Below are 27656 nucleotides of genomic sequence, written 5' to 3' on the forward strand. Positions count from 1 at the left end.
TTATATTTAAATATAACAGGCTTATTTACAATGCCCTTTCGCAGGACAGTCTAATGGTAGCTGTAGCTCTTACTCTCACTGAAAAACTGGGTTTAAATGCCCACAAGAAAATGTGCTACAAAACTATTACATTCTCTGATTTTGTTGAAACATTATGCATTATACTTTTCCTAATGTTTTATTTGCTATTATTTTTGTATTCTCTCTATACAGGCCCTTCTTAAAAAAGAGCTCCAAATCTCAAAGAGGCTAGTTGTTTAAATGATGTATCTAAAAACAATAGTGATGCTAATAATCATAGCCACAATGATTACAAATGGTGATGAAAAGCCACAAGCACAGTAAACAAATAAATGTGTGTCTGGATCCTATTGCACATGAAGTTTGGCCTTTCTCTCTCTCTCTCTCTCTTGCAATCTGTTAAAATCTTAGTAAATTCCAAACCGATAACCAATAACTGTTTAAACAGATATGGTTTATGGCCACTTTTAAAAAGAGTTGAGGGTGCAGTATGTCTAATTTGTGAACAGAGGGCAGTGTTGCATCATATTTTGAAAAGGTACATTTTCTTTGCAAAGTCTCACAGTGTAGGTTTAACAATAAACTTGCTTTTTGAAAGAGAATAGTAATAGTATTCCTAACAGTAATCCTACTACTTGTAATTGATGTTGCCATTTCTTCCTGACCACAACACTGTTATGGGACTTGTATGTGCAGTGGCAAGGGTGAGGTAGGAAGCAGGTGTTTTGTATGGGGTGTCAAAAAATTGAAAGAATGAAGACCAACAGCGCACCTCAGGAAATATTAAACAAACATTGTATTATTTTTTGTTATATATATCATATTGCCTATTTGTAGTAAAAGCACGCAGAGTTGCTGGTAAAGAAAGGGGCATGGCAGATTACTTTAACTAGTTTATTTGACAAAGCAATAAACCTTGAATAAGGTTAGATGTGCAAATAAAGAAGAAAAACTCAACTAAAACCCCATAAAAACTCATAGAATTCGATTATCAAAATATTACTTTACTATAACATTGTAATATGCGGTACTGTGCAAAAGTTAGGCAGGTGTGAAAAAATGCTGTATGCAAAGAATGCTTTCAGAAATATAAATGATTGTTTATTGGCCCCAAATGTATTCTGCAGCAGCACAAGGACCCCAAACATACAGCCAAAGTCATTAAGAACTGTCAGTATAAAGAAGAACAAGAAGTACTGGAAGTGATTGGTATGGCCCCCACAGAGCCCTGATCTCAACATCATAGAGTGTGTCTGGGATTACATGAAGACAGTATTCATTTATGTTCTTACATCACTCTCTGCATCAGCGTTTGGACCTCACCAAAGATGCCTCGCAATTACATGGCTCTCCAGCTTACTAAAAGGAAAAACTAAACAAAAACAAATTAACTCTAAAGAAAGACATGGCTACTCAGTTAAAAGATGAAACACTTGTGTGGCTACTACATTAAAATACACAAGCTAGAATTTATTTAAAAAGGCCTAAACAGGAAAGAGCAGGGGAAACATATTTTTAAAAAATGGAGAAAAATGATTAGTAACTGAGGACAACACTGCTATAGACTAGAGACTTAATGCTGTGATCCTCACTGCTGCCAGGCACTGGGAAGCCAAACACAGGAAATAAAAATTTGGTCCAAAAACACCAGGATCAGACAATGACATAAAGAAAGTCACTAATGTGCTCATTCTGGTACCATCCTTAACTGGAATAAGGCCAAAAAGGCAAGAACAGGCTGAATAATGGGTGCATAGGACAATGTAAGCATTAGAGGAGTGAGGGTTGATGGTGCGTTCAAAAACACTACTCGGGTGAGGAACATTTTTCACTAAGAGTTCTCTACTACACATGCACAATCTGGAGATTCAGCAGACACCATCACTCTCTCCTTTTTCCATTAAAAGCAACATGAGACCAAGATACACGCAAAAGTAAGTACCACTGAAAACCCAAGTGGCTGTCAAAGTGAGCATGCTTGTTTCTGATAATAATGCCCCAACAACCAGACTGAGATCAGAATACTCACTGCAGTCTCACTTTGCAAGCACTCATTAGGGGGACTGTTTTGTTTTTTTATCTGCACAGAGGTGTGACTCATCCACACTGGAAAAAGCTGTAGAGAAGGGCAGTAGAGCCAGAGGAAAAGGGATGGAATGACAAGAAAGTGGATGTAATGTGATAAGGTTAAGGAACGGTGGAAAACAGGACAGTGAGGTGAAGAGAATGGGCAAAACATCAGATTTCAGGCCAGGTGCTCTCACAGACCAACTTTGTTGTGTATCAACCTAGACAGACAATGGAGAGGTAAAATGCAGAGGATCGGGGGCTTTATTACTGAATCATTACCTCTTGTGGATCCCTGGGGGACAGACAAAAGCCACCCTCCAGCCTACAGTCTTTTATTAAGACTGTAGAGGGGAGATCTGAAGAACAGGGAGGTCTTTTTTGTGGTGGTAATAAACACTACTGTTTTTAATTCACTCTGCAGCTAAGTCAGTGACTGACTGGCTGGTGTGAATTGTCTTCTGTTCAGTCATCTCTATTCATCTGTCATTCTCTGTCTGCCTCCCTCTCTATCTCTGGGCATCTTTTTCTTCACTCAACACTCAATCTTGTTTTAGAATTCTGTGTCTAAAGTATCTCTGCTCCCTCATGGAGCCATTGCTGCGTCTCAGCCAGAGTACGGAGCCCTCTCTGCAACTAAAGACTTCCTGTTTCCCTCCAGTGTAACTACATCCTGGCACACTATCCACTATGTGATTCCTTATTTCTCAGAAAGCTGTGTAACATCAAGGAGAAGATAGATGGCTGGTGCAGCACAGTGGCGACACATTTCATCACGCTCCTTGGAAACTCCTCAGATATAAACCCCCCCCTAAATGAAAGGAAAAAGATTGCACAGACTTTACTTTTAGGGCACATGACACAGCTCTTTTCTGTGTGTACTTGTTTTGCAAATGCAAAAGTTAAAGTTATTCGTGCACTGTAGGAACACAGAGGCTCTTTTCAGCAAGCCTTCCTTGGCTGTCAGGCGAACAGCGTTGCTCTGTGCTGCAGGAACTGAAGTGTTAAACAACCTCTGCTTGCATATGTCCCTGCTCACAGTCTATCGGGCAGTTCTTAAAACACATTTCAGAAGGAATAGAGTGTAGAAAAGCCTTAAAGAATTAGTAAGGAAAAGACTGAACTGTTAATGTTTTATATGATGTTTAATGGGTGTACTGGAGGCAATACAGTTATTATAGTTTTATCACAGAAAGAGTACCAAAACTAGAATCAATAAAACATAATTATAAACCAAAACATCCGTAGGCATAATGATTACGTGCATATAAATTTTAAGGCACTATTACAAAAATAATGCTTTATTTCAGGACGGGCTGTCATTCTTTAGTCTTTCCAGCTTATTGCAAGTATCCTCAAGTCAAGTGCTGTTACTCTTTGCTACATGTACCAATTTTCTACATGCATTTCTATTTTTTTGTACAATAAATAGATTTTTCTTAGAATTCATACTGGGAAACAAACATAGTGACTTTGGTGATGTATTTCCCCAGCTGCACTCGCCTCTCCAGCTCACTCATCTCCACCTCTGCCTCCAGAGTGGCAGGGCCCTGCACAGGGCTCACCAGCATCAGCTCGCCCGTGAGGCGGTCTGAGCGCTGCACTGTGAAGTGGCGGCGAACTGGCCTTCCGCCTAGCAGGGAGAAACGAAGGGTGTCACCTATCGGGCGCAGTGCTGACACTCTGAACATGACGCGGGGAGCTGACAGGTTGGAAACAACAGCCAAGTAATGGTAGGAGAAGGAGTTTGGGGCCTGAGAGCACGCCTTGTTGTCCACAGGGCAGGGGTTACGTTCACAGCGCCTGGAAAATAATGAGAAAGATGTTACTAAAAGAGAGTTTTTAAAGAATTAGTTGTTACTATGCATCTCACACAAAAATAAGGATAATGCTCACGTAGGTGACGTTTTGACATATGTAGCATTAGGAATTTTGGGGCAGTCCACACGAACACACTGGAAACCACCATATGTATTAATGCACATCTGGTCCTTCGTGCAGTTGTTTTGCCTCGTAGCACACTCATCAATATCTGCCACAAAAGAGAAGCACAAAACCCCCACATTTAGTTGGGACATCATTTAGGCTGCAACTCTTTGATTTGCCATTACTGAAAAGAAAAAGAGTCAAAATGAATAAAATTGTATTAAGTGTACTTGTAGACTCTACATTTTTGTATTACATTCCTCAGAATCTGCCTTTTGGAGGAATGCTTTGAGTACTTCTGAGTGCAAATTTGGCAAAAGAAAAAATCAAAACAAAAGTGATAGCAAAATATAAAGCAGGAAGAAGGACTGCTCACCTTTGCAACTGCGTCCGTCACGGGTCACGTTGTATCCTGCAGGACAGGAACAGCGATAGCCTCCAGGGGTGTTAACACAAGCGTGTAAACACAACCTCCCAGCCTGTCCGTTATGAAACAGCTCACATTCATCAATATCTAAAATGCATAACACACACAGACATGGCTAACAACCCATATGGAAACATCATAATATGAAAAATGTATAGTCTGTGTTCTACTAAAGCTGTTAGGTGTACCAGTGCAGGTGTAGCTGTCTCTGCCAGAGATGGTGTATCCTGGCTCACAGGTGCAGTGGGTGGTCCCCTGCACTATAGTGCACTGTGATGGGCGAACATGAGGCCCGGTGGTGGCAGCTGGTAAAGTGGATGCAGCAGCAGCTGTGGATGGGGAGGTGGCGGCAGAGGTGTTTGTCATGGTGACAAAGACTGAATAAGGAAGAGAAGACAGGTAAGCAATGCTGGTGTGTTGTAGAAAAGGTTTTCATAACCTGTTTTCATATTTTCTTTGCTGTAGCTTTGTATCTGCCCCAGGGATACAAGTTATTTATTTAGTCAGCTGACAATATATGTCAGACACTGATGTTGGTGTGCCGATGGTGATATGAGACAGTGTCAGTCACGCCTGCCCGTGTCAAATGGAATCCAACAGATACGAGTTTGATAGGTAATATTTAATAAGCTCTGTTCTTCTACAAGAACAAGACAGCAGCATGAGCTTAGTGAAGATATCTGAGTGTTAATATATTTAGATTTGTTTATTTTGCCAGTAAGGAATAAAAAGAAGAAAATGTTTGTGTAGAAATTCTGGTGAAATGTAATTTAGATTATTATTATTATTATCATTATTATTTTTTTTAGGGCAGCACGGTGGCACGGTGGTTAGCACTGTTGCTACACAGCAAGAAGGTCCTGAGTTCAATTCCACCATCAGGTCTTTCTGTGTGGAGTTTGCATGTTCTCCCTGTGTTTGCGTGGGTTCTCCCAGGGTACTCTGGCTTCCTCCCACAGTCCAAAGACATGCAGTTTGTGAGGATAGGTTAATTGATAAATCCAAATTACCCATAGGTGTGAATGTGCGTGCGAATGGTTGTCTGTCTCTGTGTGTTAGCCCTGTGACAGACTGGTGACTGCAGTTACCCACACTATGTTAAATGGGGGTTGTGGGTGGGGAGGAATATGTTGTGTATGTTTAAATAGTGGGAGGTATAGTGGTTAGTGCTGTGGCCTCACAGCAGAAACGCTCTGGCTTTAAACCTGTTTGTCAGCCAGACTTTTCTGAGTGGAGTTTGCATGTTCTCCCTGTGCTTCATCCCACTGTCCAAACACATGTGTTTTAAGTAAGCGTCCAAATTGAACCTGCGTGTTCACAGCTGTCTCTCTCTCTCTCTTAGCCCTGGAAATCTGTCCACATCTACCACTCCACTCTCTTGGGTAAAGTTGGTGGATGTTTTAATGTAACGATTGGATGACTATCAAAAACATTACCAGACTTTCAAATCTCTCAGTAAACTATGAAACCATCTGTAACTGTAGAAATATTTCGATAGTGTGAAAAAGGAGATGAATTTAGTAAAACTGTTGGTGTCTACTGAATTTTAGTGCCTACACAAGCAAATGCCCAATGCAATCTCTTTCAAATGGTAAAGTATCACTACATTTCATTCATGTGTGTGGTCTGAGTATGGAATGTATTATACTTACATGTTGGCACAGGGCTTTGACAGGTAACTCCAGCCCAGCCTTTGGCACAGACACAGGAAAACTGGTTCACCTCATTAACACACGTCCCACCATTCAGACAAGGGGAGGATGCACACTCATTGATGTCTGAGGGAAAAAAGATATTAAGGTTATGTTTGAACTCTGTCCAGAGATACACACATGTATGCAACTCAATAGCTTTGATGCTTGAACATCACGGAACATTACATAATGACATATGCATGTGTGTGGAGATATATGAGAAAATACGGGAGCAAATGAGTTAACAGGAGGGGCAGCCAAAGTGTAGGGGATGCCACATCCTGATCAAACAGCCTTTGAGTTGTTATCTCAAAGTCAGCAAGCTGTCAAAGGACAAGGAGGCTGGAATATCGCATGTCACAGCATTCAAAAAGCTCTCTGGACAATGACCAAAGTACATAAAGAAATATGATCATGGGTCACATGTGAAATGTATCATCGTATAGAAAAATGTTGTCGGCATGTTTGATGCCCAGAAAGCAGAATAGTGCAAATAAAAGGGGGCAAGGAGAAGAGAGGTTACACAGAAGATGTTGACAAGATTGTAAAAGTGATCAGTGGGTTAGATAGCATGATGAGTGATGGTCAGAGTAATGAAGTGGAGAAACACTGGTGGGAGGAGGATTAGGAGGACGCAATGGAGAAAATGACCATCACAGCAAGGCCAGGCAGCAGAAGGCTCCTCTCTCACCTCGGCAGGTTGGTTGCTGGCTGCTCCAGGTCAGGCTTTCCTGACAAACCCTGCTCTCTGATCCCACGAGTTCATAACCAGGGTCACACAGGAAGTGAATCTCATGGCCAATGCTGTGTGATTTGCCAAGTTTCCTCCCATTAATGAGGGACTCCAGTTTGGGGCAGGTACCTAGAAATTATAAGAACATAACAGCAGAAATACTCTGATATCTAAGAATTTGAATAAAGTCTTTCTAAGATATTTACTTACTGTTGATGGCTTTTGTGTTCTGCCTTGCAGCACTGCTCAGCAGTAAATTTATTTTCTTCTTTAGGTTGCGCAGACTCTGCATGTAGGAGGCTTCATGGGCTGACAGAAGCTTCTGGACTTGCTTCAAGGACCCTTGAATTTCTTGCCTGCTCGGACAGTCCTAGAATAATACAGAGCTACTGAATAAATTCATAAATGTTGAATATTTTAAGTCAATACTGATCTTCTAATTCACAAAGAGGATCAGAAAAACAGTTGCAACCATCTAAAAAAACCACGTGAGAAGGTTAGGCATGCTATATAATGTTACATTGAAATGACAGTTTCTTATTTCGTTAGCTTCATAGCATAAGTGCCTAAGTCATTTTTTTGTGTTTTGTGTTTCAGACGGACAGGATGATGCAGCAGTGGTAGGGGAGTAAAGTTAGGCAAAAATCTCAATTTGACCAAAAAATGACTTAGGCACTTATGCTATGAAGCTAACGATTTAAAAAACAAAAAAAACACCATCCTTGCTAAATATCTGAAAATGGAAAAGCAATTTATTTGACCCAGGACAGGTGAAATTTGTTGAGAGATGAAAGCACCACAAGCCAGTGATGCTGCTTCTATTAACAGTTTATTTATCTTCCTGTTCATTCAAGGACACGAATTCATTCAAAAGTCTTCAATAAAAGGATTTGGTTTTCTTTTTTGTGTCAAATGAAAAAATATTCAAAATTCAAACTTCTAGTGCATTTCTGTAATGTTAAGTCATATAAATTGCACCTGCACATATTTCTGTGTGAATGCTATCGCAATGAGGAAGAAAAATCTCTTCATCTAAATGAATAGACAAATGAATCTGCTCTACCTACTGCGCTATTTTACCCAGTGCACTGCAGAGGCTGATGTGCTCATATGAAGGAGTAAATCTTGTGGGGATCAGAGAATGTTTTGTCACTATATTTGCCAGCAGGAACCTCCCCCCCCAGCTAGCTCCATACTGTAACTCAGTCATGCTGACAAGAAAGGCTCTGTGTGTAACACTTTCTTATGTGGTTCCAGGTGTGATGTTCTGCTTAGGTTTGAAGTTTTAACTACACGAGTCATTACAGAAATGGAGGTAAAAGCTTTCATTAGAGGGTAATTACTTGCTGATTTTTGACTCAACCAGTCATCTCCTTCCAGTGCCTTGCTTTCATTTAACAGGGTGTGAGCTCAAGTGAGTTGCACACACCTATTTTCAACCCATAACTGTTCCCTCATTACTCTCGTTGATTCAACAGCATCAGTCCCCACCAGACCTCTGCTCTCTCACATGTTTTCAGACAACCAATTAGTGTTTTCATCCAGCAGCAGTTATGTAAGAAGAGTCAATATTTGTTGAAAACGCTTTTCTTATTTAGACTGAACTGAGGTTTGGAATGACTTCAGTCATTTTTGGTACTGATGGCTGGTGTTTATCAGGTAGTTGTCAAAGGCCCCTTTCTGCCTGTGCTGGGAGATATTTCACATGGTGTTCATGTTAACTGGGTGATGTTACCACAGTCTGTAGGAGGCATGTGGTGCTGAAGCACAAAATTGCAGCACAGTTCTATTTAATAGATTTAGAGCCTAAATAACAATATGCTCTCACGCACATATGCAAGAGTCTACAGCATCACACTCACATTATTATGCACTTCTACAAACACATAATTGGCTGGCCATTTTTCAGTAGAAAACAAACAAACAAACAAACAAACACATACAGGCACAGACATGCATGGCAGAAGCTGAAGAGAGCCATTCACAGCCAGATGCAGCGTTTTGGAAATGTTTTGCTGGTTTGCAGTGAAGCACAGCATAGATATAGGAGTGAATTCAGCCACCGGAGCCTCTGGGATGTTGCTCTTGAGGCTTGCGTGCAAAGTAAGGGTGACTCAAGGTTTGCTCTGTGAAACATTTTTTGTGATGCCAAGAAGTACATTCACATTAAGATCTGCTCTGGACTTCAGAAGAACTTATGCATGCAATTCTCTTTAAGCCATACATAATTCATGAAGCACATTTTAACCAATTCCTTTTGACATAAGAACTTTAAGTGGAATGACGTGATATAAGTTCAGGTACCCTGCTGCGACTAATTCCTTCATTCATTCAGTCAATAGTTAACAATTTTAGTTACATACTTGCTTACCTGCCCCAAAGTAGGATGAAGCAAACAGAAACACAGTAAGGTGATGGCAGTCACAGGTGATGCAAACATGTTTCCACTAAAACCAGTCCAGTGTGCACTCACTAATCGCTTCTCAAATGTGTTAGAACTTGCGTGCAGTGTGAACTTTGTGCCGCCGGCTCCCAGAGTGTGTAGGAACTCCAGGTGAGAGAAGGACCACAGTTGGCAGTGGGAAAGCTGCCGCAGCTAAACTTTGTGGAATGTTATTTACTCTTCAGTAGCCAATCAGCAAAGGAGAAAAATGTGACCACATTATGATCCCTTTTTACTTAATTTGGAGTGCACTTCCTCTCTGTTTAAAGCAGCTTGGTCTTGGAGAAAAGGTACAGTGAAGCTGTAACTTCTGCTGGAATAAAGGTGCTTTCCTGTTCTGTAATTAGACTGATTAATTAGATTGAAATAAAGACTGGTTTCAGCTTTCGAGCATAATGTCCATACCTGCCGTGGCTATTATTGTAGCAGTGGATTGTGGGCAGCTGTATAACATCTGGATCCAAATCAAAAAGTGCCCCCAGTTCACTTTTACTTTGCTAAATTCATCTCTTTAATCTCAGATGCTCTTCTTAAACGAGCTATACGCAGCAAGAGTAAGCAGACTACATGTACACCTATCAGCCAGAATATTACAACTGCAGACTTGGTGTGAATAACACTGATTACCTGAATATAATGCGAGATAGAGTATCATACGTGAGATGTAAGGGAAAAACAAGACTTAATATTCTGAATATTATACTATGGAGGACCAAACCTTCAGCTTACTGTATATGCTTGCAAACAATTTGACACCTAATACCTCAGGACACCTTTACACACTTTTTGGAATCAGTGCATTGACTTATGAAAGTTTTGCATGACTAGTTGTTGAGGTAAGTGATAGATTATAATTTTTAAACCTGTCTGTATGGTGCACGAGTGATGTGGAATGAAGTTGCACTTGCAGAGCTAATCCTTAGTTCTAAAGAAAGCGATAAAGAGCTGCACCTTAAACCAGTTCTGCTTTGCCCTATACCTTAGCCTTTCTTTGAACAACAACGTTAGCTGTAGACAGATACACTTGTAACGTTGCAATAGGGATGAAACAGATATGTCAGTTTCACTCTGCTACATCTTTTTTTTGAGTGAAATCTCATCATTTAAATAAAAATGTAGAGATATGCTAAAGAAAACATTTGTGTAGATGGACTATTGTCATCACACCCCTGTGAGCAGTCAGCAGCGCTACATTTCGATGTGTAAAATGTACCGAAGACCTTGACTACTGCTTTGAACTCAAGCATGAAGAATGTTTTGGTTCTTCCTTTGATTGTTGGTTTTACCTGAGAAATCATCTTTGTGGGTCTGTGTTTGTCTGAGCCTTTAACAGACTGAGCGCACAGCTGTCATTTGGCTCAGCAGAGTCAGACTGTTCCTCACTGATACAGCAAAATCAAAAGGATGGGAAAAAAGTGGACAGCCGAGGGACTGAATCCTCAGTGCAAAATACCTACAGACCACAATGGAGAGAAATGAGTGGGATTGTATTGTACTGTGCTGCAGTCATCTCCAGACACTGAATCACCTCACAGTTTGCAGATTCATGATTCATGCTTCCTGTACTGGGTCCTTAAAAACATTGTCACCAAGTCTAAACAGGCACCCAGAGAGAGCACCATACTGTACCTTTACACAGATATTTGTAGGCTTTTTGTACCACACATCATGTTCTCCTACAGTTTCATATGGCTTAGAAATGAAGACAGATTTCAACTGGCTCATTTGAAAAACAGATATCAGTGAACAATCCATCAATAAGAATGACAGAAATCATTAAGCCATATGTTTTCCTTCCAGCGTCTGACAGTAAGTGGCAACACACCTGCTGTCAGTTTTGGATAGTAGGCAAACAAAGCATTTATTTTCAAGTGCTATACTTTATTATGGTATTCCGCTGCCTACCACATTTATTTTAAAACTGTTGTTATAATCTTGCTATACTCATCATATGTGTCACACAACAAGCTTAAAGAATTCTTGAAATATTGTAGATTACATTACTAATCGGTAGATAGTGCGTAAAATTGCTATGGCACTCAGCTTGGAGCGCTAAGTGCCTCTGCCATGATGCTTGTACTACAAACTAGAGCAATTTATAAAATATGGGGAAAAAGTGTATTTATTTTTAAGTGCATTGTATTGAGAAGAAAACAGCATTAGGATAACTGCAATATAATCATTTCATTTTAAGTTCTGTGGAAAGACAGCTCAGTCTGCTTAATGGATTTGAAAAGATGACTTCTTTTAATTACTTTTATAACCTGTTGAAAGATCAGTATGCTTTAAACACAAATTAAAATTGGGATAATTTGAATATTTACTTAGTAATATATTGAAACAGCATAGAAAATCTACACTGTGTCTACAGTCCCTGTAGGATTAGTAAATTCCTCTTTGAATAGTCAGTGGCATGTGCCGCAGCCTGAGGTGAAAGCACTTGAGCCGGTGAGGATAAAAGAGGGAGGAGAGGGGCAGGGAGGCAGGATAGGATAGCAGAGCAAGTGGCCACTGTTGGTGCAGACGCTGCAGGAGTTCACAATGGGGTCGGTAACAGCGTCCGGGCATTTGGATGTTTTTGTCGTTTGCTTTCTTCTGCCCTCGTTTAACTCAGCAAACTGGATCATGGCAGAGACACCGGAGCTCCGGATTTTCCCCACCACCGGTAAACACAATTAGCGTTGTGAGAGAAGTCAGGTGGCCACAAGGGACAGCTTCCAGTAGAGAGTGATCAATTTACACACATTTTAGATTGGTTAAGTGCAGCTGTGAAGTGGGTGTTTGAAAGGACAGGTTCAGTTATAAAGGTTCAAATTTTTTATCTAGTAGTTAGAAGTAAAATGTAAATTTCTGCTGACTACTAAACTCTATATTAAATGTGGCATTAGCTTAAATTGAATTAAACAGGCTTCTCTTTAACTTTTTCTTAAAATGTTTTTAGATCTAATATCAATAAATTAAGTCAGTAAGATGTGAAGTTGATGATCAACAGATCAAAGTCAGCAGTGCAGTAAAATTTTCTCATGATACAGCCTAACAAACAAAGATTTAAGGTGGTCAGCCCCAGTTTAGATTATTATATAGCATTTATTTTAGCTTGTCTAAGTGCTAAAAGTAGGGAGAATTGGGAATACGTTCAGTTAACTGTTTTACTTGAGTTAACATAAGAAGTAGACACATTCTTAGCGTTTATTTATAGCATAATTACATACACTATGATCAGCAGACATACACATGTTGTTTAAAGACGCTGCCAGCAGGTTTATATTATTAAAACGGTTTTAGATCGTTCATATGACAAAGAATTCCCTCAATAATGTTAAAAAGTTTTAAAATGTGTTGTGATTGATTTTGTGTTTAACCTACAGACTCCTGGGTGTAGATGTGATAGGCTTTACAGTCCAAACTTTTACTCTCTGTCTCTCTCCAGTGTATTTGCATTTAGTTGCCACAGCGACAGCAGTAGAAGTATAGTTAATGACCATCTGTATCTTCTTCCAGGGCTCGGGGTGAAGGAGCACTCACAGATTGTTGCTCACCACAATAGACTGCGCAGCCGGGTCAAACCCATGGCAGCTAACATGCAAAAAATGGTTTGTGGCACCTATTGTCTGTCTCCTCTGTGTGTTTTTGAATAGTGCCTTTGCTGTCACTGAGTTTAACATCACGCTTTTGTTAACAGTGTGGGCTCACGTAAACTAATCAGTGTGGGTAGACTGCCTGGTCTTCCTATGCAGCTCATGTTTTTCTCCTAATAAGGAACATTAGTTATTTGTTGTTGTTTCTCTTCCCATTCCTGTGTGAAAAACACTTAGCTGCAGGTTGTAAACTTAATTGTTATGCTTCTAACATTAAGTAAGCCTGCAGCTTCAGTCCCAAGGCCCAGAAAAACAGTAATTGTCATAAGTGTCAGTCACACTGATCAGGAATGTGTGAAGATATGAGGTAGCACGTCCGAGCTGAGTGCTCAATCAGCTAAGTGTGACTCTCCCATGACAGCATCTATAACTTAGGAGGACTCTTGAGGTTACTGAGGTCCCTGTGCATTTAAAGGACACGCTGAAGTGCAGAAAAGGCAGCTTTGATCAGTGGCCACAGTTGTTTCACTGAAAATAATTTGAATTCTTAAAAGTAAACTCACCAAATGACCACACAAACAGCAGGGTTTGGGGTCGAGCTGTCTTCCTTTGTAGTGCTGATAGTCTCGGCGGTGTGAAATAGTAGCGTTAGTGCACAATTTGTTCTGCTCTGCTGCAGGCTCACTGATAGCGTCAGAAATGAGAATGAGGCCAATATCAACTGGGTGTGTGCAAGTTTGTCAGGGTCACTAAGTTTATTTCTTAGACAACTAAAGTTAAGTAACTAAGCAACATTTTTCACTTGTCTCTTTATTCTAATGATCAACAGATAGGTCTATTGTAAACATGACAATAACAGCATGTTTCGAGAGAAACAATGAGTAATGTTTCTGAATGTGCAGCAAATTCTAAACAGCAGTGCTAAATTGTTTCCCTGTCTTACTCCATCAGTTGATACAGTGCTTATCTGCACAACTCTCTTGCATGTATGTGGTTATGAGAGGTAATGAAGGATTATGAAACTCACTGTGTACTAGATACCCTTTGGGCCCAATATGAGATTTGTGCCAGGGCAAACTGTCACTTTTTCATAGATTACATCCTCAAAGCCAGTCGTACAGACTGAGCCCCTTTTCTTCGACTGCTCTTCAGCCTCAGAGAACTGTTCGCAACTGATAAGGCAGTAATGAGAAAAAGAGGATGTGGATAATCACTTTGCATTCACGACTCTGGTTTTACAGGTAATTTCCCCATGAAAACCCTCAGAGAAGGCTTTGCCAAGCTGAAGAGGCATTATTAAAGAGCTTTACTGATAAACGTTAAAAGGCTCAAGGCTTCACCTGTGTTTGCGAATATCTTAATATACTTTTTTTCTTCCCCCTCTCCCACACAAGAATGAACCAGCAAGTATTATGGTGAGATTGTGTTGAAGTGATTATTATATGGTCCTTTAGGCTTTGCTTTCAGGATGAGATAAAATACCAATATTCCAAGAATGAATGATGCTCCTCCTTTTCTCACCCAGTGCCCTGTCGGCGGATTTTCTTTGAGCTCTTTAGGCTAAGAAGTATTGAGGTCATACCATCACTCAAAGAGGCCGATATTGAAGTTTAGTGGTCTCTTTTGATATGGAAATCATGACCTCTGTTTGTGAGATTTTATCTTACTAATCTCTCTCAGAACTATACCCAAGGGTCCAACGTGTTATTTTAATGTAGTTAGCTTCAGAGGGAACCATTTCCCTGAACTTTAGATGCAATTCCATTTTTTCTGTATTTTTACTGCTACTAAACACCTGAATATAACAGTTGTTGGTGCCACAAAGAAGGCTGAAATGCATAAATTGTTCATGCTGTTAGGCGCTGATACATAATGGCACACTTCAAAATGAAAGATATTACCCAGTGATCTAATAGCCCTCTGTCATCAAAGGCTTTGGCTGGCTGACATCAGAGAGCAGCGTGAATGATGAACTCAAGAGGCCTCAGCGTTTTGACACTACACAGCAGAGTTACACCAGGAAAACCTGTCTTGAAAATCCTGTCAGTCTGACATTTCAGACAGATTTGGATTTTCCATCTGTACTAATTATGAACAGAACAGAGGGACAGAAATACAAGCAGAAACAGGAATCTCTGTCATTTAGGCTAAAAAATGATTGTGGACATTTGAATCATTCTTCTTTGACCTAAAGTTCGTCAGGATTGTAGCTAACCATGGACTGTGCTCACTGAGTTCACGCCTCAACTCTTAACAAAGCCCTGTGATTGATTTGGGTAGTGCAGTCTTAGCAGTGCATGACATTAGAGAGCCAGCCAAGCAGACACATCGATATAAGATCCCTCACTCCTGTTCTGGTAGACATATTGCACACTGCTACTGCAAACTAATGGTTTTGCACCAGAATAACAAAGAGTTTTATGTATATCAGTGGACTGTTATTTGAACACCCAAAGTGCTTTCTTACTGCACTCATTTACTCATTCACACAAGCGCTTTTATCAAATTTAGCATTCACACTCCAAAAGATGCATCTGGGACAATTTGCATCTTGGCCAAAGATACTTTGATGTGCAAGCCAGGTATCAAATCACCAGACAACCTGCTCTATCTCCTGAACAACAGCCAGCCCAATATCAATAGTTCCAAAGTACATCATAATGGGCTTTCACACGTGCACTTTAGCTCTTAACTGTTCTAGGTGCTAAAAAAGGGTATATGAGGGGCACATTTCTGACACATATTCTCAATATTAGCCGATCTTTAACTTGCCAGGTCCCTGGAATAAAGCCTGTCTGATGCCTAACTGTATGAGAACAGAGTCACTCTATAAAGGCAGTTATTCACTGAAACCCCACTGAGGATTTCTGGTACTGTTTTCTGCATCATGCTTAATCTGCAAAAAGACAACTTTTGCCCAATTCCTCTTATTCCAAAATTACAAAAAGGAAAGGGACAGAGCACCGATGCTAGTGATAGTAATAGAAGTAATAGAAGTCTCCTTAAAGCTAGAAAGTTATTGGTTCGAACTCACCAGCTACCTGGGGCCTTTATGTATTTTGCAATATGCATTCTCGTCCATTTAGAAGCAGGGTGGCTGTAGCTCAGGAGGCAGAGCAGGCCCTCTACTAGTGGTTTGATCCCTGGCTCCCCCTAGTCTGCATGCCAAATATCTTTGGGTAAGATATTGACCCCAAGTTGCTCTGCAATGCCTCTGTTGGTGTGTGAATGGTAGTTAGTAAGTGCATAGAAGATAGTGAATGTGGCGTGTTGTGTAGAGTACTCCAGGAGAGTAGAACATTGCTATATAACAATCAGTCCATTTACCATGTAATTTTGATAGCTGACACTGGCTAGTCATTGTGTATAATTAACCTACTTTAGATGGCCTTGATATGCATCACTTTTTAAAAGACAAAGTAGTTTATTTGGAACTTTTGGTAGGAAATACTGACAATACTGATCAAGTCTGACATAAATATAAATCAATTATAAATATTATAATCTAATGCATCTTAGATTATAAAATGCATTAGATTATAAACAAAAAATCAGAGAAACACAGTGTAAACAAGACAAAGGGCCTGTTTGAGCTGCATTTTCTGATGACCCTCCTATGTTAGCCAGTTGCCTAGGACCATAGGACCATAAAAACAGAGACGAGGTTGGAAGCATTAGCCTTTTATCTGTGTGTCTCTTTGTTTACTGTTGAAATTGAAACCCATGCCACTCTATTGCAGAATAATGGGGATGTTAATTTTCTATAGGACTGGAATGAGAAGTTGGCTACACTTGCAAAGGAGAGAGCCACATTGTGTCACAAAGAGCCTTTCCTTCAACACTCCTCGTCTTTCAGCCATATTGGCTGGAACACACATCTTTCTGTTGTTGGTGCTGCTTCATTTTCTGACATCATTGACTTCTGGTTCGAGGAAGGAAAAGATTTTCTCTACTCTAGCGGCCGATGTAAGGAAAATGCCACCTGTCAACACTATACCCAGGTATTCACCAGCATATACAAACCTTACACATGTTTATATGAAGTCCCACAGCTGCATACAGTTTCTGTTGCCTATAAAAATGCTGTTTTGTGTGTCCAAATCCTCTCTTGTCTTGTAGTTGGTCTGGGCTACTTCAAGCCAGGTGGGTTGTGCCAACCAACAGTGCTGGAGAAATGGAGAACTCTGGGAGATATTTGTCTGTGCATACTATCCTGGGTAACAGTTTGCTTTCCCAAAAAGCTAAATATGAAAAGTATTATTAGAAAACACAATTTTTTTGCTGCATATATTTTCATGTTTCAGGGGTAACTGGGAGGTAAATGGTCAACTGGTGATGCCGTATAAATCAGGGCTGTACTGCTCTCTCTGCACCTCCTCAATGTCTGGCTGTTTGAGACTGTGGGACCATGTAGGCGGACTATGTGGTAAGACAAACACACACACAAAATGTATTTATAGTTGTATTTTTTCAGTGACAGCAAACTTTCTTTAATATTTAATATGATCAGTTCCCAGTTGTTCATTTTGCGGACTACATGTTTTTGTGTTTCTAATCAGAGATTCCAAAGAACCCATGTCGTATGAACTGTGGCGAACACGGCCATCTTAATATCTCCTCTTGCAAATGCAAGTGTGACCTCGGGTTCACTGGACGCTTCTGCCAGGGTACCAATTATCAACAGCTGATGTCATAAATATCATTCTCAGTCTGCTGTCCTTGTTTATCTTAATGTACAAAGAGAAAGCAAAGGCAAAAATGCTGCTGTTTTATTGTGTGTTTTTCAGTTCGGTGCAATGTGCAATGTGTGCACGGACATTTCAAAGAAGAGGGATGCTCTTGCTTGTGTGCTGTTGGCTATGGGGGTGCTGAGTGTGCAGGTAAGTGAAGTGTGCTTTAGTATGCAACAGTCTGCCACAAGAGTAAGGCCTCCTGCTTGATATTGTGCAGGTCTCAGTTGAACTGACTGATAATCTCTAAGCTGTCAAGTGATGGATTTCACTGGATGTCAGATGCTGACTTGTGGTATCAGTCAGCAAAATGTTAGCAACACATCTTTTAAGTCTTGTGAATTGTGAGTTGTGGTCTCCGTAGTTAAAATTAGTTTGTCCAGCTCACATGTGCCTGATCAAAATGAGATCTGGAGAATTTGGGGATCGAGTCTACACCTCAGATTCCTGTAAAGTTTCTCCATCTGTTCCTGAACATGTTTGTTACAGTGTTGCAAGGTTACTGTACTAAAAGTGATCGCTGGCACAAAGGGCTATATAAGTGTATAAACAAAACATAATAATATATAATATATATATATATAAAAAAAAAAAAAACACCCAGCACGCCCCTGCGGGCGGTTTATCCTTCAAGCTCGGGTCCTCTACCAGAGGCCTGGGAGCTTGAGGGTCCTGCGCAGTATCTTAGCTGTTCCCAGGACTGCGCTCTTCTGGACAGAGATCTCCGATGTTATTCCCGGGATTTGCTGGAGCCACTCGCCTAGCTTGGGAGTTACCGCACCTAGTGCTCCGATTACCACGGGGACCACCGTTACCTTCACCCTCCACATCCTCTCGAGCTCTTCTCTGAGCCCTTGGTATTTCTCCAGCTTCTCGTGTTCCTTCTTCCTGATATTGCTGTCATTCGGAACCGCTACATCGATCACTACGGCCGTCTTCTTCTGTTTGTCTACCACCACTATGTCCGGTTGGTTAGCCACCACCATTTTGTCCGTCTGTATCTGGAAGTCCCACAGGATCTTAGCTCGGTCATTCTCCACCACCCTTGGGGGCATCTCCCATTTTGACCTCGGGACTTCCAGGTTATACTCGGCACAGATGTTCCTGTACACTATGCCGGCCACTTGGTTTGGCGTTCCATGTATGCCTTGCCTGCTAGCATCTTGCACCCTGCTGTTATGTGCTGGATTGTCTCTGGGGCATCTTTACACAGCCTGCACCTGGGGTCTTGCCTGGTGTGATAGACCCCAGCCTCTATGGATCTTGTACTCAGAGCTTGTTCTTGTGCTGCCATGATTAGTGCCTCTGTGCTGTCTTTCAGTCCAGCTTTGTCCAGCCACTGGTAGGATTTCTGGATATCAGCCACCTCCTCTATCTGCCGGTGGTACATACCGTGCAGGGGCCTGTCCTTCCATGATGGTTCCTCGTCTCCCTCCTCTTTCTTGGGTTTCTGCTGCCTGAGGTATTCACTGAGCACTCGGTCAGTTGGGGCCATCTTCCCAATGTATTCTTGGATGTTCTTGTCTCATCCTGGACTGTGGTGCTGACACTCACCAGTCCCCGGCCCCCTTCCTTCCGCTTAGCGTACAGCCTCAGGGTGCTGGACTTGGGGTGAAACCCTCCATGCATGGTAAGGAGCTTTCTTGTCTTTATGTCAGTGGCTTCTATCTCCTCCTTTGGCCAGCCTATTACCCCAGCAGGTACCTGATCACGGGCAGGGCGTACGTGTTGATGGCCCGGATCTTGTTCTTACCATTCAGCTGACTCCTCAGGACTTGCCTGACCCTCTGCAGGTACTTGGTGGTTGCAGCTTTCTAGCGGCCTCTTCATGGTTCCCATTCGCCTGCGGGATCCCCAGGTACTTGTAACTGTCCTCTATGTCTGCAATGTTGCCTTCTGGTAGTTCAATCCCCTCAGTTCTGACTACCTTCCCTCTCTTTGTTACCATCCGACTACACTTCTCCAGTCCGAACGACATTCCAATGTCATTGCTGTATAGCCTGGTAGTGTGGATCAGTGAATCGATGTCTCGTTCACTCTTGGCATACAGCTTGATGTCATCCATGTACAGGAGGTGGCTGACAACTGCTCCGTTCCGTAGTTCTGTGTACTTTCTTGGTATCTGCCACTGTGATGGTTACTGGACCCTGTTCAGGGAGGTCGCTGTGGTCTGCCCTCAGATCCACTAGCCACTGAGCATTGCCGTTATGGGTTGCGTCCTTCTCCCATATGCTCTTCCAGTATTGCTCCGTCTCCAGCCTTGGTGGTGCTGTTCTCTTATTATTGTTCCCTTGCCACTGAGAGTACACCTTTGCTGGTTCTGTGGAGAACAGCTGGTTTATTCTCCTGCCTTCTATCTCTCTGGTGTACCTCCTCAAGCGGCTGGCTAAGGCTGTGAGTCTTTGCTTGGCAGTTTCCAAGGCCTCAGGTATGGACAGCTTGCTGTATTTCTTAGGCACCTTCTTTGTCGCACCTTTCTGCAACTCCGTTAGTTGGCTAACCTCCCTCCGTGCTACTTTGATCTTGCCCTCTAGCCTCCTTCTCCATGGAGGGTACTGCCCCTTGTGGCTGTTCAACTTGTAGCCAAGCATCTCACTGATCACTGCTGCCGTATTGTAGATCAGCTTGTTAGTGTCGGTAATCGTGGTTGTAGGTATTGCCCGTAGTGCTGCATTAACATCATCTAGCAGACCTTCTGAGGGTACTTCACGTAATCTTGGTAACCGGCTACGGGGGATCCAGGTTTCAAGCTTGGCCATTATCCTATTTTTCAGGTCAGTTCCTCTCGCACTCAACGATCCTTCTCCTATCGCACTTGGGGCTATGTACCCAATCTCGGGTGGGGGTGATGATATCTCCCCCCTGACCTGGCGTCCTGACTCCTCCTTGCCGTAGCATTTGTGTTGTACCTCGTCAATCTCTAGCTGTGAGAGCAGTCCCTTCTTTCGAATGTTGGAACACTGAGCTACTAGTTGTTTCGCCGTCATTGTGGATGTTGGGTATCGAAGAATCCATAGGTCCGTCATCCTATTCATGTAGCCCCTTCCGCCGGGGTTACTTGCGTAGTAGCATTCCAACAACGCCCTGTTTTCGTCTCTTGCCCACCGATGCCTTCTTGTTCCAGTAGCCCACTTTTCGTCAGGGTGCCCTGGTTCCTCAACACCTGACGCGGACCTTGTTGATCCGGGCGACGTCCGAGCCGGCATGCCTTCATATTTATCTGTCTCGCTCATGTCTGCGGTAGGCTCGCTTAGCATAGGGGGTCTAGCCTTAGGACCCTTACTGGATACAGACGCCCCCGAATATACATACATATATATAATATATATATATATATATATTATATTATATATATATAATATAATATTATATAATATATATATATATATATATATATATATATATATATATATATATATATATATATAAATAATAAATAAATATATAATAATAAATATAAATAATATCATCTACATATATATATATATATAATATCATATATATAATGGGGCGGTGGCAAGAGACCGTAAAACAGGCGTTGGTTGGGAATGCTACTACGCAAGTAACCCCGGCCGGAAGGGGGCTATCATAATAATATATATATATATATTATATATAATATATAATATATAATATATATATATATATATATACATAATACATACATATACATATATATATATATATATATAATATAGAAGCACCATAAAAATAAAACAAAGGCAAAACTAATAATAATAACAACAATAATAATAATGATAATGAAAATTAAATTTGATCTACTAGTTTAATTTCCTCTTCTTGGATCTTTTTAAGACAGCTTCCAAAGATGCTGCTATTCTTTGATCACTTCCTGGAAGTCCCATTCTGAGCATGTGCACTGTCCACTTTGCAGTTTCATCACAGACCTCAGACTTGTATAGTCAGCAAAAATTAGCTTCTGTTTACGACTGATCTCATTTTATCTGATTTTATGTGGACAATCATTGCTGTTAATGAGAGCTTGATTGGATTTGCAAGGAGTTTTCAGTTTACCAGTCCACATGCAGCATCTCAAGTGATGAGCAAGGTTAGAAACACGTTAGTGGGTTAAAGGCTAATAGCGTTGGTAGGTTTAATAGGTTGTGCACCATGAATTTGTCCCCCAGGGTGAGACTGTCGTCATGGAGTTCCACTTTATTGTTGTGAGGTGTCTGACAGAGTACACTCAGTTAAGACCTGAAGTACAGAGTGTGCTTTATGGCCACACAAACACAGTATGCCCTCAGTGCCCTCCCTAGTTACAAGATTTGGTTCCTTGCACTTCCTGACAAGGAAAGGATAACCTATCTGACACATCAGATGAGTTAGAGCACAAAGGCCCGTGTTAAAGGAGGCTTTCACTAAGAGATCTCATAATAGCAACTACACTGAAAGCAGCCGAGAGAAAAGTTGACCAAACCACAGGGTTTTTTTTAATCACACCTCGACATAATGTGCAACAAAGTTTAGGCTGGTTGTATGTGTTAATGAACATCCAGAGGACAATTAATGCCTGCAGTACACACACACACACACACACACACACACACACACACACACACACACACACACTGTTCACTGATATAAATGAAAATGAAAATGCAATTAATCATTTTTATCAAAAGCAACAGCTTTTTTTAAAAATGTGACTTACATTTACATTTTAGGTGCTTTTAGATGGTGGACAGTCAGCGTGTACTACAGCCTGAAAGCCATGAATGTTTTACCCTTGTCAAAGTTCCTGAGATGCTCACTCTTTTTTCCAATTGTCCTCCTGCATTATAGAGCCAACAATTTGACATTTGCCAGTGGAATCAGACAAGAAAATCTTACTTCACCAGTTAGTGGTTTTAATATTGTCACTGGCTAACGGTTCTTTATGTTTTTATATATCTAATCAAGTTTTGCTCTGAAACCAAGAAATGCTTTAATTCGTCCACATAGTCCACACACATAATGAGAAATGCCATCTGCTAATGACATGGTAAAGGATACTATAGTAGTTTATTGATGGTTTCATCATTGACCTTTAGAGGAGATATGAGGGGATTTTCTGTGATCTCATCAGGTAGACCGGTAGACACTTTAATACCTTAGTGTACATCACTTTATTTCTGAGAAACTGGCAGCCACTGAGTAAGGAAATTTGTGCTTGTTCCCAAGCATGTGTAAGCCTGTTCTGTCTGATTTGAAGTTGGTGGTCAGTGTTATTACTCTTCATTTTTAGTTTATGTGCTTGTGTCCCAACAGAGAAAGTGGAATTCCCATTTCAAAGCTGTGATCTCATCATAGATGGAAATTGCTTCATGGTGTCTTCTGATGTTGAGACCTACTATGGGGCTAAAAGTCACTGTCAGGTGTGTGTGCGCCTCACTAAGGAGCCTCATCGAGTTTTCTATAAAACAACATACAGAGACCAAGTTTAAACTTTTTCTTATGTAAACCATCAGGAACAAGGAGGCATTTTGGCTCAAATCCACAATCAGAAGGTTCAGGACATTCTGGCTTTTTATCTTAGTCAGCTGGAGACGAGCAACGAGCTCACCAGGAATGACTTTGGAACTGAAAACCTCTGGATAGGTACTCTTTTGTATTATAAATTAATATAAATGAAATATATCAGTTATATCTTTAACACTGAAAAACACTGACACTTTAACTTGCTGTTTTTTTTATTTAGACATGCTATGGATATGGATGTAGTTGAAATGGTGCATAGATAAAACAGCATGTTTTTACTCCACAGGCCTGACATATAAACCTCCAAAAGACTCATTTCGCTGGGACACAGGAGAGATTCCCAAATACTTCAGCTTTGCCTTTGGGCAGCCTGACAACCAAGGGTAAGAGACCCATTTAGAATGAGACATTAGCTACTGACAGACGGCCGAGGGAAATGGACCAAAACAAACAAAGCAACTCTCCTGAAAGGTGGAAAAATCTGCTTCTCTGTTTTGTTTTTTGGGGGGTGGGTTTGGACGTTTGTTTTCTTTTAATTTAGCCCCTCCCCCCTCTGTTTACTTTAGTTCTTTATTTTTATTTCAAATTAATTAATTAACCCAGTTTTTAACCAATAGAAAAAACAGTGATCTTAGTTGACATGCATCCCTCATTAATGCCACTAGATGTCTCTGTTTCCCTCTGTGTTTCCTTAACCTTTGTAATTATAATCACTTCTTTTGTCCATGCTCTCAGTAGCAGTGCATAATGCTAACCATTTCTGGTATCTATCACAAACCCTTCACATTAGTCCACTCACAGCTTCTCTTTTTCTTTACAGTTTTGGAAACTGTGTCGAGCTGCAGGCATCGAGTGGTTTCAACTGGAATGACCAGCGCTGTAAAACACTGAACAGATACATTTGCCAGCATGGTATGGATGAAAACCTAGATTACATTTTTGCACAACTGGCTGCCTAAAAATATTGTAACAGAATTTCAGAAAAAATAAGACTTGACATTTTTTATTCAGAGATAAAGCTTAACCTGAGAGGAACACTTCTTTTTTCTTCACTATGAAATCTTTGCACATTAATTTTACTCAAAAGCAACCGCTGTTTGTCCACAGATGATTTGCAAATGAGAATGTACTGTCCTCCTATGGCAGTCTTCATTTTGAAAGAGATCTGTGTGTCCGAAAACCCCAGTGCCTATAGTGCTATTATAAAAGGATTCACTACACTGACTACTTTGTAATTTGTACTTTTTTTTGACATTTTAATACATTTAAGAGAGATTACTGTAATAAGATTAATGCTACGTTGCAGTTCAAGGACAGTGTTTTATCTTCTAAGCCACATGGTATAAGTGGTCCTTTCACATAACGAAAAATAAATATTATATTTTAATATTAAAAAAATCTATATAAAGAGAGCTCAATAATAGTTTGTTTGTTTAGGTAGCAGAATGGACATCCTCTCATTTTTCCATTTAAAAATGGCCTCTTCTTTACAATTTTGGTTTCTGCTTCTTGTACATGCTGTGCTGCACTGTGTCGAGGCAATTAGTTTTCCTACTTCACTGCCTCTGTCACTGATGTTCAGTGAAGTGTAAAATATTAATCCAGTGTGTCCAGTAATGATGTGAAAACACAGAAATCTCCATGTGATCCCGCTCACACCTGCCTCTCAGTCTAAATCAATGACACTCAGTGCTCACCATCAAGAAGCTCTGAGTAATCAATATACCTCAGCTCCACAAAAGCCTTCAGTGTCTGAAAACACAGACACACACGCACACACGTGCACTTACATTGATCATGAGAAATGAGATGGTGGCAGATGTTTAGTTTTGCCCACTTGAGTGTGTCTTTGCAAGTGTTTGCTGTGTAATCTATTGATTACTCACAGCTGAATGATGGATCTGCTCTGAATCTGGTCCTCGTTGCAGGGATGTGATTTTTTACAAACCACCTTTCTGTTTTTCCTTTGTGTACAATGTGTAAAACATGATTAGTAAATTGTGATCAAAGGAGAGCTTGCTGCTGAACTGTGTCTGTAGCAGATAGTCCTACATGGTTTTAACAAAGCTAAATTTATGGAAATATTCTTCCTCAATCAATAACGTTGTCACACTTCCTCTCAAAATAAAAGCAAAATTTCACTAAAGCAACAAAGAACTACAAGCATAAATTAAGCTGATTATAAGTGCACAGAGCCCTGCAGCCCATCAGACTAATTTCCAGACATTATTGCTGTGTTGTTTTAATTGGTAATAAAATGATAAGTGGATATCACACAGCCTGGAGCAGACACTAAGTTGTGTGTCTCCACATACCGCTTGTACTTGTGTCTATGGGTTTTTTTTATGTATGAAAACGTATCCAGAATTTGAAACTCTTTCATGAGTTAAACATTTATGACTTTACAATCATTTCTGAAGAGAACCGAAGGATAACTTGAGAATTATAACACAAATGCGACAGTTTTTGTGTGAACAACAAGCAGAATCTCTTTTATATTTCATGTTTTTCTTTTAACAGATGCAGAGCATATTGCTCAGTGGGAGGACAGCAGGTGACCTGGATTTTTCAAAGGGGTGAAATACTGCAGGTGTGATTATTTTAAGATGCTGGGACAATAGCCACCAGTGTTGGTGAATGTTTTGCTTTTGTTGTAGTACTTTACTGTGCAAATCTCTTTAACTACCATTTTTACTGGGAGAGCAGGAAATACGTGTGATGCAGTGACTGTTTGACATATGCGTAAACATGCATGAAAATAGAGTATGTAAGGCAGAATTTGTTAATGAAAGTCAACATTTGCTGTGAACACCTTAATTCTTCAACACAGCCTGAACTCTCTTGGGTAGGCTTCCTTGTAATTTCTTTATGTAGTGTTCAGGAATAGTTCTCCAGGCTCTTAAAGGACATTTAAAGTTCTTTTTTGGACCTTGGCTGCCTTTTGTTCAGTTCTCTGTCAAGATGATCCCACACTGCTTCAATAATGTTGAGGTCCAGGGGAGGTCCTGGAGAGGATAATACATGATCGGACAGGACTGAAAATGACTGAAAAAGGCACCAGTGTTCATGCACTTTCAGACCTTCAAATAAACAACAACAACAAAAAAAACTGGAGAGCTTATGCTCAAAACCACTGGCTCCTTTGAAGCAAAATAAAAGAAATAAGGGGGTGCTTAAGACTTTTGCACAATACTGTACATGGATTCGGTTAGGTTTAGATGTGCTTTAAATAATTTACAAGTATTTTACAATGAAATGGCTTTATGCCACAGCTGGAATGAAAAGTCTCACATGTATCAGTGCACTTTTTAAAATATCTTCTTCCTCACCTGTCCTGGAAACTCATGTGTTCAGCCAACATTAAAGCAAATTTGAGTTTGAGTTCTGTTCATCTCGCTTACAGAAATCAGGCGTATTTATTTAGGTGGTCACTTTGATCCAAGCTACGGCATCTCGGTATGTTTTGGATCTGCATGGATTGTTTTTAAGCAAACATCAATGATTCACTCCAGAGGAAGACCTTCACAGCTTTGGTCATCCCCTAAATTCTAAACATAACCATGAGGTTGACATTTCTTGCCATAGTTTGATTTAATTTAGAGTTTAATTCTTGGTTACTCTTTGTTTCTTTGTTACCTTTGTTGAATTTTGAAAGGATTTCTTTACTTGTTTGTTTTTGTTGCTCTTACCTCTGTTTGCTGTGTCTTAATTCTTCCCACCTGTGATTAATCGGTCCTGTGTGTGTGTGTGTGTGTGTGTGTGATAGGCTTTTCCCCTGCCTGCTTCTGTGTTATTACGTGTGTGTGTGTGTGTGTGTGTGTGTGTGTATAGGCTTTTCCCCTGCCTGCTTCTGTGAGTCTCTTCTAATTATTTCTCTGGGTGTGTTTTTTAAATTATTTTTATTCTTCATGTTTCTTTCCTTGTTTCTGTTGGATTTTAATGCGACTTCACACTGTCTGTATCTTGGGCCACTTTGGTGCTAAATGTTAAAAAAGCAAATAATAATTTTAAAATGTTGTCCCTTTTAGAAAAAATATATATAGATAGACACAGTTATAATGGTTTCAGATAGTGAATTCAAATGGTCTCTTCTAGAGCACCAACATGGGGTACTTATATCCTCATATACGTGGCCAGCTGTGTATGTAAGCACCTGTCAAACTCATCACCATCAGAATGAAGATGTTTAGGAAATATGAGGACCTTTTGGTCATTCAAATACTTGTTTGAAGTTGAGACTTGCTTTTTACGGTTCAGGTTAAACATGCTCTACCTCAACTTTAGCTTAAAGTACGATGGAAGTTTAGAGACTTGAAGGAAAGACAAAGGTTTGGGAGAAAGATTGCATTTGGGAAATGAACGGCCTCACAGGCATAACCATGCAAATGAGTGTGTGTGATTTAAATGTGGATCAGGTCAGTGAGCTTTTAATGGGGACTCTAAGGTCTGACATCACGATGGCTTTTGAATTAGCAGAGGAAGATACTGCTGGATGGTAAATAATACACTCAGATGGAAGAATGGGATCAGTGCTGCAATATAACTGGGTCAAATCA

General features: G+C 40.5%; 2 protein-coding genes across 3 annotated transcripts; one reads left to right on the forward strand and one right to left on the reverse strand.

Moving 5' to 3' along the window:
- Positions 1–3237: 3237 nt before the first annotated feature.
- On the reverse strand, positions 3238–9439 carry LOC102308533 (fibulin-7). The gene is made up of 8 exons (XM_005915191.2): positions 9240–9439; positions 7079–7238; positions 6827–6997; positions 6094–6219; positions 4630–4818; positions 4391–4528; positions 3985–4120; positions 3238–3891 (listed from the first exon to the last, which is right to left on the reverse strand). The coding sequence occupies exons 1-8, from the start codon at positions 9306–9308 to the stop codon at positions 3528–3530; spliced, it is 1353 nt and encodes a 450-aa protein (XP_005915253.1). The 5' UTR covers positions 9309–9439; the 3' UTR covers positions 3238–3527.
- Positions 9440–11815: 2376 nt separating this feature from the next.
- On the forward strand, positions 11816–26485 carry LOC102308215 (C-type lectin domain family 18 member A). 2 transcript variants are annotated; one of them, XM_005915190.3, is made up of 12 exons: positions 11816–11976; positions 12813–12904; positions 16657–16890; positions 17009–17106; positions 17194–17315; positions 17449–17556; positions 17677–17769; positions 22891–22997; positions 23091–23220; positions 23387–23483; positions 23921–24012; positions 25621–26485. In XM_005915190.3, the coding sequence occupies exons 1-12, from the start codon at positions 11853–11855 to the stop codon at positions 25656–25658; spliced, it is 1335 nt and encodes a 444-aa protein (XP_005915252.1). In that variant the 5' UTR covers positions 11816–11852; the 3' UTR covers positions 25659–26485. The 2 variants fall into 2 exon arrangements, with proteins under 2 accessions (XP_005915252.1, XP_042069402.1); XM_042213468.1 differs by lacking the exon at positions 25621–26485 and having other exon boundaries at positions 23921–24082.
- Positions 26486–27656: the final 1171 nt, after the last annotated feature.

This window comes from Haplochromis burtoni, unplaced genomic scaffold (assembly GCF_018398535.1).
Source record: "Haplochromis burtoni strain Fernald_Lab_line unplaced genomic scaffold, NCSU_Asbu1 Contig_11, whole genome shotgun sequence".
NCBI lineage: Eukaryota > Metazoa > Chordata > Actinopteri > Cichliformes > Cichlidae > Haplochromis > Haplochromis burtoni.

Coding starts and splice junctions, on each gene's coding strand:
- LOC102308215 (XM_042213468.1), top strand. CDS start 11,853: ATGGGGTCGGTAACAGCGTCCGGGCATTTGGATGTTTTTGTCGTTTGC. Junction 17,770..22,890: donor TGGGGGTGCTGAGTGTGCAG/GTAAGTGAAGTG, acceptor GTGTCCCAACAG/AGAAAGTGGAATTCCCATTT. Junction 22,998..23,090: donor GGGCTAAAAGTCACTGTCAG/GTGTGTGTGCGC, acceptor GTAAACCATCAG/GAACAAGGAGGCATTTTGGC.
- LOC102308533 (XM_005915191.2), bottom strand. CDS start 9,308: ATGTTTGCATCACCTGTGACTGCCATCACCTTACTGTGTTTCTGTTTG. Junction 6,998..7,078: donor GAACACAAAAGCCATCAACA/GTAAGTAAATAT, acceptor TATAATTTCTAG/GTACCTGCCCCAAACTGGAG. Junction 6,220..6,826: donor CCAGCAACCAACCTGCCGAG/GTGAGAGAGGAG, acceptor TTTTTCCCTCAG/ACATCAATGAGTGTGCATCC.